General features: G+C 40.2%; 1 protein-coding gene across 2 annotated transcripts in view; it reads right to left on the bottom strand.

The window, feature by feature from the left end:
- DOCK9 (dedicator of cytokinesis 9) overlaps positions 1–13,411 on the bottom strand; it is a 208,256-nt gene extending 194,845 nt beyond the window's left edge. Inside the window, exon 1 of one of the 2 annotated variants that reach the window (XM_014531223.1) lies at positions 13,078–13,411. In XM_014531223.1, coding sequence (XP_014386709.1) covers positions 13,078–13,239 — 162 coding nt within the window. In that variant the 5' untranslated portion in view covers positions 13,240–13,411. The remainder of the gene's footprint in view (positions 1–13,077) is intronic. The other variant, XM_014531224.1, reaches the window with a different exon arrangement.
- Between the last annotated feature and the right edge of the window lie 2,157 nt (positions 13,412–15,568).

Raw genomic sequence — 15,568 nt, forward strand, 5'->3', positions numbered from 1 at the left:
AGCAAAACAACTGTTTTTAATATGAAAAGTAAAAATAGCTTTAAGTTTTGTTGTTGTTTTTTAAAATTCATTTCCCAATAGAAGGAATTCTTAAACAATGAACTCTCTTGCCTGGTTCAAGATCATCTGGCCTTCTCCTGGATTCTCTAATTGCCTGTTGCCAGCCAAGCCCTTCATGGCTGGGGCTGCAGGACAGACAACATAAGCAGTCCCGAAAACCTATCCTCAATGTTTCTTTCTTTATGTTCTTTTTTCAAACAGAGGGTGATTAGAAATAATAACGAAAAGTTTTAAGGTTCTGGTGCAGCTAGGGGTTGTTTTTAAAATTAAGAGCATTTCTGCCAGCTTTCCCTTTGGACAGTGCTGTGTGTGTGTGTGTGTGTGTGTGTGTGTTTCAGATAAACACGCATCTGCAGAAACTATCAGAGTTTCCACATGTTTTACAACACCGGTCACAAGAGAGTATGACTTGGATAGTGGCCTGCATCCTCCTGTAACACAACGGCCCAGCCTAAAAGGTGATTGAATTACAAGGGTGAAAAGTGAAAACGGAAATTCAGCACTGACTCTCTTGAATTGAAGTTCCCAGAAACCATGCATGCACCTGTATTTGTTAATCTGGCAAAGAAAAACTAGTGCAATCCTACTCTTTTTAGTGGAAAAGGGAAACCAAAAATAAGACAATGATGTCTACTTTTGGGGGTGGCTAAAATGTTCATGGCTCTGCCTGACTTCAATACCCCATCCCAACCAACCCCCCAAATCAGATTTATAAAAGCAGGAAAACCTGGTCTGACTTAAGGCTCTGGGAGAGAACATAGAGGAGGCTTTAGGTGATAATGTGCAACACAGGCTCAAGAACACCAGTCAGTCATAGATTCAAACAAAAAAGCAACATCATGGTGCCCTATCTTTACAAGGCCCAAAACATCTGCAGATGTTTTTGGCTCCCGAGAGCAGCAGCCAGACTTCCCAAAGCAAGATGCGAGATTCCAAAGCTCAACTTTCAGGGGCCTTGGGAGAGGAGCTGGGCGGCTTGCAGGTGGCAAAACACAGCAGGGAACACCACCAATAGAAACCTCATGCTCTCCCCAATTAAACATTTGAAATTTGCTCTAGGTAACTAGACACAGAAAACTGTGGCCCACTTAGAAAACAACGAAGAAAAGGAGGTAAAAAACATTCTCCTCCTGCCACCGAAACAAAAACCCCAACTCACACAACAGAGACTCACTGGCATACAAATGCTATTCATTCTGCAGTTTGGGAATAAATGACAACCTGCTCCAAAATCTTCCATGATCACCTGCAGTGCTACCCTTAGTTAACAAACGTCCCTCTAAAATGCAGACTCCTTGGCAGACACAATTCTGTTAGCCGTGTATACCATGGTGTGAATGGTTTCATCACACAGGAGCCTCACGCCAGCTGAGATCATTCGCACGCAGAGACCCGACAACGAAGGTGAAGAGGAGCGAGGGTGGAATTCAGAAGCACGGAGGGAGGATCAGCCACTCTGGCGGGGGCTCCGAAGGCCAAGCCGCAGCAGGAGGACAGAGGACATTTTACCCAAATACAACCTTGTCCTTGGCGGTGTCTGCGATTACCTCCCTGCAAGGGAGCTACCCCAGGCAGACTAAACAACCATTCCAGTGCTCCCATTCCCATTCTGGAAGTATTCCTGGGAGGCCTATCTAAATATGCTGCCTTCTATTTACTATTATGAAACCACTTTCCATCTATTTGGAAACCATTTAAATTTGGTTTCAAAGGTTTTATTTAAAGTGAAAGGTTTCAGGTAAAATGGTTCCCCCCCAAACTCTTTCCTAACAGGAAGAGCTAGAAGTGCTTCAGTTCAATTTATACATGGCTCCTAATTCCTGGGGATAATCTAAACAGAGAGAGCATACTTCAGAGCATTATCCTCTTTTGGTCGTTGGTATCGATACTAGACTGAGCCCCTCATTCCATACAAGCTCTTTGTGGCATTTTCTTTCCATCTCTCTGGTACGTCAGAAAGACCGGGGAGGCAGTTAGCTTTTCTGCAGAAAAGTCAGAAGGCACAGCATGGACTCCTCTGGACACCACGTTAAGGTAGCCCTTGGATTAACCTTAATTACCTCTGACAGTCTAATAAACAAGATGGTGACCAGCCTGAGGTTGAGAGGAGAACCCAGGGAGCCTCAGACATCTGCCATGACACAGACCCAGATTCCCCAGAAGTTAATGAAGCTTAACACATTAAGCACCCTGTCAGTCACAGGTAACTGACACTATACTTCCCTTCCGGAAGACAAAACTAGCTGGGCGCTTAACGTGTTAAGCTTCAGGGCCCTTCCTTGCGGAGGCCCCTCCCAAGGTCCTGCACCTACTCTGGCGTTGGTCATTTTCTATCAGTTTTCTTAAGGAAGGACTACATTGTAAAAGCTTCAGGGCCCGCAAAAGCTGGATCTGACCCTGATCTGAAGGCTTCTCAGGCATTCGAACTCAGCAAGACCAACAGTGAATTCATGATCTCTCTCCTCCTTCCCCTGCTCTCACACCAGCTAGACAAAAATTTTTAGTTTTATTCATTTCAAACGGGCCGGATCCGGCCCGCGGGCCGTAGTTTGCCCACGGCTGAGCTAGACGTTCACCTGCCCTCCCCTTCTGTGCAAGCATTTGATTAATGGCATCACCACCTCCCAAGTCAGAAGACTGGACATCGTTATTCCCTGTTCCCAGTGGAGGGGGAAAGCAAGGAAGTTGTTTCAGGGTTCTCTTCTGATTGCTCTTCACAATAAATAAATCATAGAGAAAGAAGAATAACTTGTAAGACTGATTCTTTGATGATGCGGTTGCCTATTTCATAAACCTAGAAAATATACAGGGAATAGCAAATGAGGGTAAAACTATTTAGTATATGGGACTGCCACCAAACCCACATCTTCGAATTCTAACAGCAAACTCTAGGCATGGAGACTGTAAAGGCAGAGCCTCCTCCAGAAGAGAAGAGGAAACCTCAGTGGGCATCAGCTCCATGTCCCTCTGCTTAGGTTCACAAGTCACATCGACTTCGGTTTTCTCAGATATGGGTTTTTCTTTGGCAGGGAAACAAATGTTTATTGAAATGCATCCTAGAATAGAATAGAGCCTTGGACTGTTCATTGACATGTGAAAAAGTACCCCTTTATCCAATATTCCAGTACTGAGATGACAACAAAAAACACACACAACTACACACAGTCACACATGCATTCACAGAGACATACACGTACCCAAACCACACACACATAAACTGTAGGTAAGGAGGGAACTAAATTGTATTTGAAATTCGTATAAGGTATATGTAAAAAGAAAACTAGAATTTACTCTCCCTCTATTAAGAAACAGATGTGTTTCCTGCAGACACAAATACACTTGTTTTGAAAACTCTGGTCGTACTTCTGCTTATATTTTGCTGGAACTCTTTTTGTTAGCAAAGACCGGATATACACAAAATGTAGATTCACATCAAGGCTACTTGAGGATGCAGCTGTCACACTGGAATTTTTCTTTCCTCAAAATGCACCAGAAAGTCCTTATCAGGACAAGCTTAACCTACTTTATGAGCAGGCTATTTCACACAGAAACAGGTTTATAATATGTGCTTTTTAGACTACTTAATTCAGCAACTTATGTAGTATATAGCCTACAGAATTTATGTTTTTCTCTCCAAATTGCTCCTATTCTTACTAAATTGCATTTGAATAGACAACTGAATGAGAACTTTGCTTCTACAATGGACATAGAGTAGCACCATAACAAATCCTAGTATGCGAAAGAACACAAGATATAATGAAGGAAGGATCACAAGCCAGTGAGTAAGGAATGGATTATTCAACAAGCAGGATTGGGGGGAAAAAGTGTTGCGCTAAGGAAGAAAACAAGTTAGGGCCTTCACTAAGCTGTACGTCCAAGTAAATTCTAGATTGACTAACGCAGGGGTCAGCAAACTTTCTGTAAAGGGCCAACTAATAAATACTTTAAACCAGCTAGTAAATATCATAGGTCCCTGTCGCAACCACTAAACTCTACCATGATGAAAGCAGTTATAGACAACATGTAAACAAATAGGTGTGGCTATGTGTTAATAAAACCTTTTTTATAAAAACATTTGGACAAAAGAGCAAAGTAGTAAATAAATAAGCAAACAAAACAAATAAATTCCAAAAGAAAATACTGGTGAATATATGATCTGAGATAGGCAAGAATTCCTAAGCATAAAAGTAAGGAAAAAAAATCTCTGAGTTGCTGATCACCTACATTTAAACTTGTCAGTAAAATAAGTACTATAAAGGAAGTAAACAAAATTAAAGGCAAGTGACAAAATGGAGAAATATTTGAAATGAATATTACAAAGTATTTGGAGTTTGAAATTTGTCTCTCAAATTGGCAAAAATGATGCTGGAAATCATCATTTTATAAAACAAGATTAATTATAACTGGGAATGTAAGTTGGATCAATCAAAAAAATGCCTTAAAATGCTTTTTAATATATATATAGCTTTGTTGATTTCGGAGAGGAAGGGAGAGAGAGAGAGAGAGAGAGAGAGAGATAGAAACATCAATGATGAGAGAGAATCACTGATTGGCTGCCTCCTGCACGCCTCCTACTGGGAATTGAGCCCACAACCTGGGCATGTGCCCTTGGCTGGAATTGAATCCAGGATCCTTCAGTCTGCTCTATCCACTGAACCAAACTGGCAAGGGTCTTAAAAGGCCTTTAAAAAATTCATCCCTGCCTTACCAAGTTCATGTTTATGAATCTGGCCTATGGAAATAAGTATAGATCTATAGAAAGATTTTAAGGTAAAGATGTCCTCTATAATCTTAATTTATAACAACCTGAATGCCTAACAACAAAGAAACATTTAAACAAATTCTAGTGCATACATTACAAATGTAATATTATGCATCTAGTATTAAATCATGTTTTAGTGGAACATATAAAAGTGTCATAAAAATTATAAGTGGAAAGGGCATCAGAATTATTTATGAAATTTTATATCATTTTTAATATTTGCATAAGTAGGGGAAACTATTAGAAAATACACACTAAACGTTAAACAGTAATTATTTCTGGGCTGTGGGATTATAGCTGATTTTTGTTTTCCTCTTTATTCTTCTCTGTAGTCTATAAACTTTCTGTAAATAATTATGTATTCTAAATATGAAAAATAAATGTTACTTTTGAAAAGCAAAATCAGTTGTTGCTTCTCACTAAATCTGTGGAAGAAACAGGAATCAGCAACTTTGATATCCAAAACGTAAGACTTGAGGCAAAGCACTAACAGCTTTACTCATCTGTTTCTACTCAGTATTTCTGGGGCTCTTTCCCACTTCAGTCTCCTTGAAATAGCTCTTCCAGCTCCAAAAGGGTAGAGACCTCCCAGAACAAACACATTCCAGCCCCCACATGGAACATTTCAGAATTCTCTTGGGATACTTAAGAATGCTAGTGATCATGCTTCCAGAAGTTGAGGCAAAATTAGTGCTAATTTGAACCCCAGTATAACTAACTATGTTACTTGCCTAGGTATACAGCATCTAAGTCAATGTTATTCTGTTCAGCAAACAACTTTGTCAATAGCTTAATAAAGACGAATACGGAGGCAAATTGCTTGAAGTCACAAGGGGAGAAAACAAGTTTTCTTGTCTTTAATTTTTAAAAATCTCAAAATAATCTTTCTGGTGGGCAATATAGCTATATATATAAAATTCTATAAAAAGTAAATAAGGCCCAGCTGGTCTGGCTCAGCTGTTGAGTGTCGACCCAGGAACCAAGAGGTCATTGGTTTGATTCCCCATTAGGGCACATACCTGGGTTGGGGGCTCAATACCCCAGTAGGGGGTGTACAGGAGCAGCCAATCGATGATGTTCCTCTCTCATCAATGTTTCTATCTCTATATCCCCCTCCCTTCCTCTCTCTCTAAAAAACAAAAAAGTAAATAAGATCGACCTGTACTCCAACTTTAGAAATCTGTGCTCAGAAAACAATTTGACAAGTGTTTAAAGTGCACATGCAAAGATGTTAATCAAAGCATTTACAATTGTTTTTAAAAATGAAATTGTGGATATAGATTAAACAAAATGTCACATCCTTCAATGGACTGAAAGTCTATGGCCCTTCTAAATGGATATGCCAAAACATAATGCAACAATGTGATGATAATAAAAGGTGAGGCCTTTGGGGGTGATTAGATCATGAGGGTGGGTCCTGCTTGGATGGAATTAGTGCTCTTATAAAAGAGACCCCACAGAGATCCCTCCACCATATGAGAAACATGAGAAAACAGCCATCTATGAACCAAGACGTGGGCCCTCTCCATACACCAAATCTGCAGATGACTTGATCTTGGACTTCTCAGCCTCTGGAACTGTGAGACATAAATGTCTGTTGTTTATAAGCCACCCAGTTTATGGTGTTTTGTTATAGCAGCTTAAAATAAACTAAGACACATCCATACAATGAAATGATGCCATTAAGAATGGGACATAAATGTAAACTCACAGACATGGAAAGATGTTTGTGATATATTATGAAGTATCTTTAAAGCAAGTTACAAGACTATAAAACAAAATAACATACTTATTATACGTATGTATTAGTCAGCTAGGGCTGCCATAACCAAATGCCATAGACTGGGTGACTGAAACAACAGAAATGCATTTTGTCACAGTTCTGGAAACTGGAAGTCCAAGGCTAGTGTGAGAGCACTGTCAGTTCTTGGTAAGGGCTCTGGTCATGGCTTGCAGACAACTGCCTTCTTTCCATGCCTTCACATTGGGGAGGGAGGGAGAGAGAGAGAGAGAGAGAGAGAGAGAGAGAGAGAGAGAGAGAGAGAGAGAGAATGAATTTATTCTTATAAGATCACAGTCCTATCAGATTAGGGCTCCACCCTTATGCCCTCATTTAACTTTAATGATTTCCTAAAGACGCTATCTCCAGATGCAGTCACATTGGGGGTTAGGGCTTCAACATATGAATTTTGGCAGGGCACACAATTCGGTCCATAGCAACCTGTTATATATACATGTTTTTTTATGAGCAGTGCTATACATGGATGAAATTCTGAAAGGTTTTGTCTCAAAATGTTTAAAGCAATGATTACCTCTGGGTAGTGAACATGCTTAGTTTCTACCATAATTATTTATAATTTGACAAATATTAAAATAAATGAATCCCGTGCATAAGTAAATGGTAAGTTTTAGTAAAGCACTGGGAAAGGTGCGGTGTGCTCTTGTGCTAGCAGCTCACACTGCCTACACTCTCAGAAGCAGTGTCAATTGAGCAGTGCAATCTCAGGAGACAGGAAATGGATATAGGGATGACAGCAGACTGTTCCTTGAAAACATCAGCCCAATTTGTTGTTGTGATCAAAATAAACGGCAAAGCCTTGGGCATCATTAAGAAGGATAGTAGAAATAAAATGTAAAACACCGCCTACCCAAAGCCATTGTCCCGGGACCAGACCTGTTGAACCAAAGAAGTGTTCCAGAAGGCAGCCAAGCAGGTCTCTGCTTTTTTTACCATTTTCAAGACTATTATAACAATGCAAGAAACACTTATGAAGAGAACACCTTAAAATAATCAAGATCCAGCTTGTACTTTCCTAACTGTCTTAAGCTGACAGGTATTATAGCATTTTTCACTGACCACTTGTCATTGATTATACCACCATCTCCCCTCTCCTCCTCCACTCCACGCCTGCCACCCCACCCATTCCCACCTCCCGACACACACAGACACAAACAAGCAGGACTGTAGGCTCTTAGGGGCCAGATATCATATCACCTTCAACTCTTGTTCCCTTTGCAAATATTCAATGAATGATTATTAAATAAGAATGTGATAAATCAAAGGATTTTCACAGCCAACAGGTTTTAAAATTACAAATAACTGTTTAGCCTGGGGAGAGTATAGGTGATTGGATAAAATTCTATACATACAGTAGTAAAGGCTGAGGACACATTGATGATGTGTAGCAAATATTATAATAGCAGAACCATGAAAAAAAACTCCAAAGCTCTAAGGAGATAAGAAAAAAATAAATATTAATTTAAAATGGGTAAAATTATTGCTATATTATTCTAACATGGCACACACACAAAATTGAAAAGAAAGTTTGCTTTTGCCCCGTGTGACTTCCAGCAGTTTGATTTCATTATTGCTCTTATGCAGCTGCCAACAGGGTCCTAGCTGCTGTCAAAGTTATAACTGAGGGACTTCTTCCGCTTCAGGTACAATCAGCAGAAAGAGACACTGGGCAGGATAATCCCACAGCTCCTCAATTCTTCCACAGACACGATAAGAGAGGGGACGATTACATGACTAGCTAGAAATAAAGCAGGCCAAGTCCTAGCCACTAAGGCAAGGCCCATCACAAACCTCCGCAGACAAGGAAAAAGGAATGTACAAGCATTTCATCTCAGCTCAAGCCCCTCCTCATGGAACACGCCTGGGCTGGTGCCTTCAGGCCCTCTAACAAACAGTGCCCCGTGAGACCTGTGTGTCAGCCGGCCCCCAATGGGGACGTGAGCTTCCTCATCACTTCTGTACATCCAGCACACAAAAAAGCACTCAAGTAGTTTCCTGAATGAGGTAAACTAATACATTCAATTAATTAGAAAAAGGAGACTTTAGGAAAAATCTATACTCAGGAATAAAATCTATCCCAACTCAGCCTTGCCCTTCCATTGCAGTAGAATTACTGGTCAAAATTTAAGTGCAATTGCACTTGAAATTCGGTCAGTCCACAATTGCCACATAAGCCCATTTCCCAGAGGACTACCCACCATGGGGCTGATTCATGCCATTTAGATATAAAAAGAAGCTTCCTGTACAAGACTGCCTTACAAAGCCAAAGTCTGCACTCAGCACATCTGGTTTTTGCTTTAGAGCCAAACTTAATGTTGCAGAAAGGCCTTTTCTTCACTATGTAGTTCTCTATTGGCTTATTAATTTATACCTCGCCTTTAAACCCCAAAGGATTTAATGTGATTTACATGAATACATACAAAATAAGATTTAAAAATATTTTTAAAAGATGAGAAAAAACAGACTGTAATAAAACAGTAATGCAAAAAGAAGATGAGAAAAAACAGACTGTAATAAAACAGTAATGCAGGAAACATAAAAAGCAAAGTTAAAGAGGAATATAAAAAATCATTTGATAAAAATTAAGTAAAAAATAAAAAATCATTTGAAAGTCTATGTATCTGTTAGAATTGGGTCATAAGTTTGGAACTAAGCTTTCTTTTTTCTTTTTCTTTTTAATCCTCACCCGAGTATATGTTTTTATTACTTTTAGAAAGAGAGAAAGAGAAAGAGAGAGAGAGATCAACTGGTTGCCTCCCATACCAGCAACCTAGGTATGTGCCCTGATCTGGAATAGAACCTGCAACCAACCTTTTGATGTATGGGATAATGTTCCAACCTACTGAGCCATCTGGCCAGGGCCTAAGCTTTCTTTTACTAGTCAAATGAAGAGGTGGCTAAGATATATTTTCTGATATACTGCCTCGGGCAAGGGAAACAAAAGAAAAGTAAACAAATAGAACTACATCAAACAAAAAAGTCTTTGCACAGCAAAGGAAACCATCAACAAAATGAAAAGACAACCCACTGAGTGGGAGAACATATTTGCTGATACATCTGAGAGGGGCTTAATATCCAAAATGTATAAACAACTTATAAAACTCAACACCAAAAAAAAAACAAAAACTAACAATCCAATTAACAAATGGACAAAGGACCTGAATAGACACTTTATAAACAACTTATAAAACTCAACACCAAAAAAAAACCTAACAATCCAATTAACAAATAGACAAAGGACCTGAATAGACACTTCTCCAAAGAGGACACACAGATGGCCAACAGGCATATGAAAAGATACTTAACATCACTAATCATCAGAGAAATGAAAATTAAAACCACAATGAGATATAACCCCACACTTGTCAGAAGTGGCTATCATCAATAAATCAACAAACAAGTGCTGGCAAAGATGTGGAGTAAAGGGAACCCTCATGCACTGTTGGTGGAGTGCAGATTGGTGCAGCGACTGTGGAAAGCAGTATGGAGTTACCTCAAAAAATTAAAAATGGAACTGTCTTATGACCTAGCAATTCCACTTTGGGGAACATATCCAAAGAAACCCAAAACATTAATTTGAAAGAATACATGCACCCCTATGTGCATTGCAGCATTATTGACAATAGCCAAGATTTGAAAGCGGCCCAAGTGCCCATCAGTAGATCAGTGGATAAAAAAGCTGTGGTATAGCCCTAGCTGGTTTGGCTCAGTGAATAGAGTGTTAGCCCAAGGACTGAAGGGTGGCAGGTTCTATTTCAGTCAAGGACATGTACCTTGGTTGCAGGCTTGATTCCAGCCGTGGTCAGGGCACCTGTGGGAGGCAACAATCGATGTGTCTCTCTCACATCAATGTTTCTCTGTCTCTCCCGTGGTTGCAGGCTTGATCCCGGCCGTGGTCAGGGCACCTGTGGGAGGCAACAATGTGTCTCTCTCATATCAATGTTTTTCTGTCTCTCCCCCTCCCTTCCACTTTTTCTAAAAATCAATGGAAAAATATCCTTGGGTGAAGATTAACAACAACAAAAAAGCTGTGGTACATTTACACATGGAATACTATTCGGCCATAAAAAAAGAAGGAAATCTTACCTTTTGCGACAGCATGGATAGACCTGGAGACCATTATGCTAAATAAAATAAGCCAGTCAGAGAAAAACAAGTACCATATGATTTCACTCCTATGTGAAATCTAATGAACAAAATAAACTAACAAAATAGAAACAGACTCATAGAGAACAGACTGACAGAGGGGAGAGGGATTGTGGCGCTGGGTGAAAAGGGTGAAGGGATTAAACAAAATAAATCCAAAACTCACAGACACGGACAACAGTATGATGATTACCAGAGGAAAAGGGGAAGGGGGGTGGGAAGGGGCAATAAATGGTGATGGGAGGAGACGTGACTTAGGTGGTGAACACACACTACAATGTACAGATGATGCATTATAGAATTGTACACCTGAAACCTATATATTTTATTAACCAATGTAACCTCAATAAATTCAATAAGAAAAAATAAAATTAAAAAGAGAGTGAAGGGGAAGGGGCAATAAATGGTGCTGGGAGGAGACTTGACTCAGGTGGTGAACACACACTACCATATACAGATGATGCATTACAGAATTGTACACCTGGAACCTATATATTTTATTAACCAATGCAACCTCAATCAATTCAATAAGAAAAAATAAAATTAAAAAGAGAGTGAACCCTTGGGTAGAAGTGTCCCAGGAGAGAACAGCAAGGCAGCCTCAAAGGCTGGAGCAAAGTGAGGAATGAGGAGAGAGTGAGAAGTAAATGAAGATGAGGAGGAGGAGGAGAAGGAGGAGGAGGAGGAGGCGGAGGAGGACGGCATGCTGGGGACAGACCTCGAGGCCACTGTAAGGATGCTGGATCTGATCTGAGCAGAGAGGAAACCATCTGACTTTCCTTTTCAAAGGAAGGCCACTGTCTGCCACATGGAAAAGAGGTCATAGGGTCAAGGCCAGAAGCAGGGAGACCAGTTCCGAGGGTGCATCTTTCACATGTATGCATGCTCATATAGCTTTCCTGATCTGCTGGTGCAGGCGAGGGTGGTGGGCAGAGAGCATCTGACCCAACACACAGGAGCAGTGTCCCCAAATCCAGTCCAGAGCACCAACAAAGCCCCTGAAAGGTTACTGTTTCCTCGTGCAGTAAGACAAAAAGAAAAACAAGCAGTCTCTCAAAGGTGGGTTAACTAAAGACAAGTTAGTGTGACCGGAGGGAGCAGACGCTAGTAGGAGAGGCGTTGCCATCGCTAGTCAAGCCATCCCAAGGCTGTCAGGGTTATGGATCACACTAATGGGACAGACTGTAATGAGCTAGTCCTTCTCATTTCTGATCCCAGTTATTCTCAAAAGCCCATTCCAAAATACATTAGGGTTTAAAATATTTAATAGTTAATACAGCACCACTTAAATCCCATACCCACACATAACACTGCTTTCCAAAATGCATCTGATGCTCCAGTGATGCGATCCTTTTCTTCCTCCCAAGTATTTAGAGAGCTCAAGTCACATAAGCCCCTCCACAAAACACACCCTCTTAGGGGGCCCTGCAAGGCTGGGGCGACCCGATCTGATCCCGAGATTCATAGGGCACACCAGCACTCCCTTTCAATCTCAGAGGGCAGCCCAATAATCAGGAAAGGTTTGGGGTTTCGGCACACCTCGCCCACACCATACTGAGTAACTGCTGGCTAGACTCACACACAGCAACTCTCACATGTACTATTCTTACTCATTTTGACAAAAACTGTGATAAGAACAGAAGGAAAAATGGCAAGGCATCCTGAGGGAGGAGGAGAGCCATATGTAGCTTCCTCATGAGCCTGGAATTTGTTGGAAGGCGGTAGCGAGGCACACCCATCTGTGACCTGACACCTCCCTGAGCATTGTAAAGGGAGTAAAACATTGCATCCAAAAATAGTATATATAGTTGGATGTAAAATAATAAAGCTATATTTGTCCTATACCCATTACAGTTTCTTTCTTGCTCCCCTTGAATGTCTCCCCCGAATCAAAGAACTGACCTCAAGCCATTAGTAAGAAAAACCTGGCCAAGTAGAAGACTAAGATGTAAAGGGACTGAATAATTCTCTACCATTTGAAGAGGGTTCAATATCTAACGCCCTAAATATACACGTTACCAAGTATTATTTCTGGGACGGTACCAAGATCATGTAGCTCATAATGCTAACTTAGAAAACTGTTCTGCAATCAAATATCTGACTCCAGCTTTTCTCTGTGTGCTTTTAGCTTTAATACCTAACATTCTCACATATACCCATGGGCACCTCCTAATTTAAACTGAAGACCGCCAATGACCCATTAATACCACACAGACTATACATATATAGAAGTAAATATAGTTGCTTTACAAGACTAGTTTTTTTTTTACCACCACCAAACTACTTATAAATTAAGCAAAACAGCATTTACCAGACAGTAGGAAATCAATAGTTCTGAATCTTCTTTTGTCCAATTGTATGCTGTATATTCAAGGGCATTATTCTCTCCTGGCTGTTTGCACATATAAGCACAGTTTCTTTCAAAAACGGTGCGGATGCCTTTAAACAGAATCACACTAGTAGTGCAACCCATCCCCGAGGTGTGGATGCTCAGATTTCTAGCAGTCTCTACTCCATTTCCACATCATCTTCCTTGGCTCTTCAGAGCAGGCTCCCACTGTACCGTCTTCATGACAGGCAGCTGCCGGCACCGGAACAGAAGGGAAGCTCCGAGCTGTCGCACTAGAATCTGCTCCTGCCCAACAGCCTGGCAAAAAAAAAAAATCCAGGCTCCGAGTGTAAAACAGGAGGGGTGGTGCAAACGCAAGATGACACACCTCGGATGCACCAAAACCTTTAAAGTATCGCTTTTTCCAGTAGATTGCTTCACTGTTAACACCAAAAAGCAAATAAGCAGATTTGCATGTGGTTCCTGGGAAACTGCCGGCTCCTGTGATTTGCTTGGGTGGTTCTGAACCTCAGAACCTGCCCAAAATGAAAAAGATGGGACCAGACAGCACCCTGCTGCAGATACCGCTGGAAGGCACAAAGAACGTTCATCTGCTGCAAGAAATCACACTCCCAGAATGCTCAGCCCAGCATCTATATTAGCAAACATCTCTTTCCTTGACCTAAATATGCTGTTTGTTTAATCCTGCATCAGCAAGGAACAGAGAAGCAAAAGAGGGGGGGAAAGTCCAAAAACGAGTGAAATCACTAAGATGACTGCTGCTATGGAAACATGTGTAAGCCCACTTCAAACAACCATTTGCCTGTGTGGGTAATAGCTTGCTGACAGCAAACCACAAGGGAATACAAAACTGCTGTGTCGATCTTGACTTCTGTCCACTTCTACTCTTTGCTGGAGAGAGGGCTAGCAAGTTTACACTGCTTAAAAGGATTCTCCCATCTCTGGTGCCCAAAGATGCAGATGAGAACATGGATAAAGAGTATGCAAATGAGAACATGGATACAGGGTTACCTGGTCCTTCTTTCTGAAGCAGCACACCTCAGTATGCAATGGTAAATACACACTCAAATCCCACAGACAAGGTTATAATTGTTGTGCATCAGTAATCCAGATGCTTCCACTGCAGACTGAACTCACTGACATGCAACCTTATGTGTATCTTTGGGGATGGCTAATTACAGAAGCTTGTCATTAATAAATACTAAGTTGACTCTTGCCATTTTCCTTCTAAAAAATGAAGGGAGAATTACGTAAAAAGACACAGGTCAACCCCTTCCACCTATGCCATGCATCTGGAAAGAAGTGATTGCTCTTTTAAGAGCTATTCTAATAGTCTTCCTTATTTTATAAGGCAATGAGGGTTTTCATTTTCTATCTATAGATTTCAAAGTTAGAGTGGATTGGAATGACTGAGTACCTACAGTTAGTTACAGAAACCTGTGGAATGTAGTCAAAGCAGCTCTTTAGAAAACACCATGCATGCAGTCACATAACCCCCAAATTTGTTTTCTATGGCTAGTTTACCGATTAGGCTCCATAGATAAGCAAAAATCTAGTCTTTGTCTATCTCCTGCATTTTTATGCAAAAATCTAATAGCCACAGGAGATCAAAGGAGTAGAGATAATGGCCACATGAAAAAAACAGAGGAATTATATGTGGCCTAGAATGTTCTGCTTCAGAATGGTAATTCTGTTAATACAGAGCAACAGTATTCAAGATTACACCCAAGACCTAATATCAGAAGATATAATCTTCATGCAACATCACAATGCTGGCATATAAATATATGGAAACACATCTACACAGAAACTGAATACTATACTAAAGACTATAAAACACTAAACACATAGAGTAAATTGTCTGTTTTGGAAATTCAGAAAATTCACCAATTAACCTACCTTCTATATTACAAGAGAAACCATTTACAATAGTTCATTGAATATAAATAAAGATGGTACCTAGAAATTAAAAACTTAATGTATTATTATTACCCATTTTACACATCCTGGGTGTAAAAGCCAGGGAACATTATTTGAGATGCAAAAGATTATGTTTGAACTTACAGAGCAGTATAAATGATAACCAAGCAAATTTGAAGCTACTGGTATATATCTGATTTATTTTAAAAGCTCTAAGTTAATATTTAAAACAATGGGAGAGAATGGAACAATTTTCTAACAATCATTTAGAGGAAAAGGAAATGTTTCCTAGAGATGCATTAATAAGTATTTCATCAACTGTACCAATTTTAAATACTAATCATTTTCAAACCAACAAAATTTGTGGGCAAGAAAAACATCAGAAACTATTTAGAGCAAAGGATTCAACAAGGCCAAAAAGTGGGTTTCATGCTAATAGGAGCATGACAAAATAAATCACTCAAAATGTGTGTTTGGTTTTGCTGATTTTTCTGCATCAGAATGATCTTAGATTGGTCTAAAATGATAATGA

This window comes from Myotis brandtii, unplaced genomic scaffold, assembly GCF_000412655.1.
Source record: "Myotis brandtii unplaced genomic scaffold, ASM41265v1 scaffold796, whole genome shotgun sequence".
Lineage (NCBI taxonomy): Eukaryota > Metazoa > Chordata > Mammalia > Chiroptera > Vespertilionidae > Myotis > Myotis brandtii.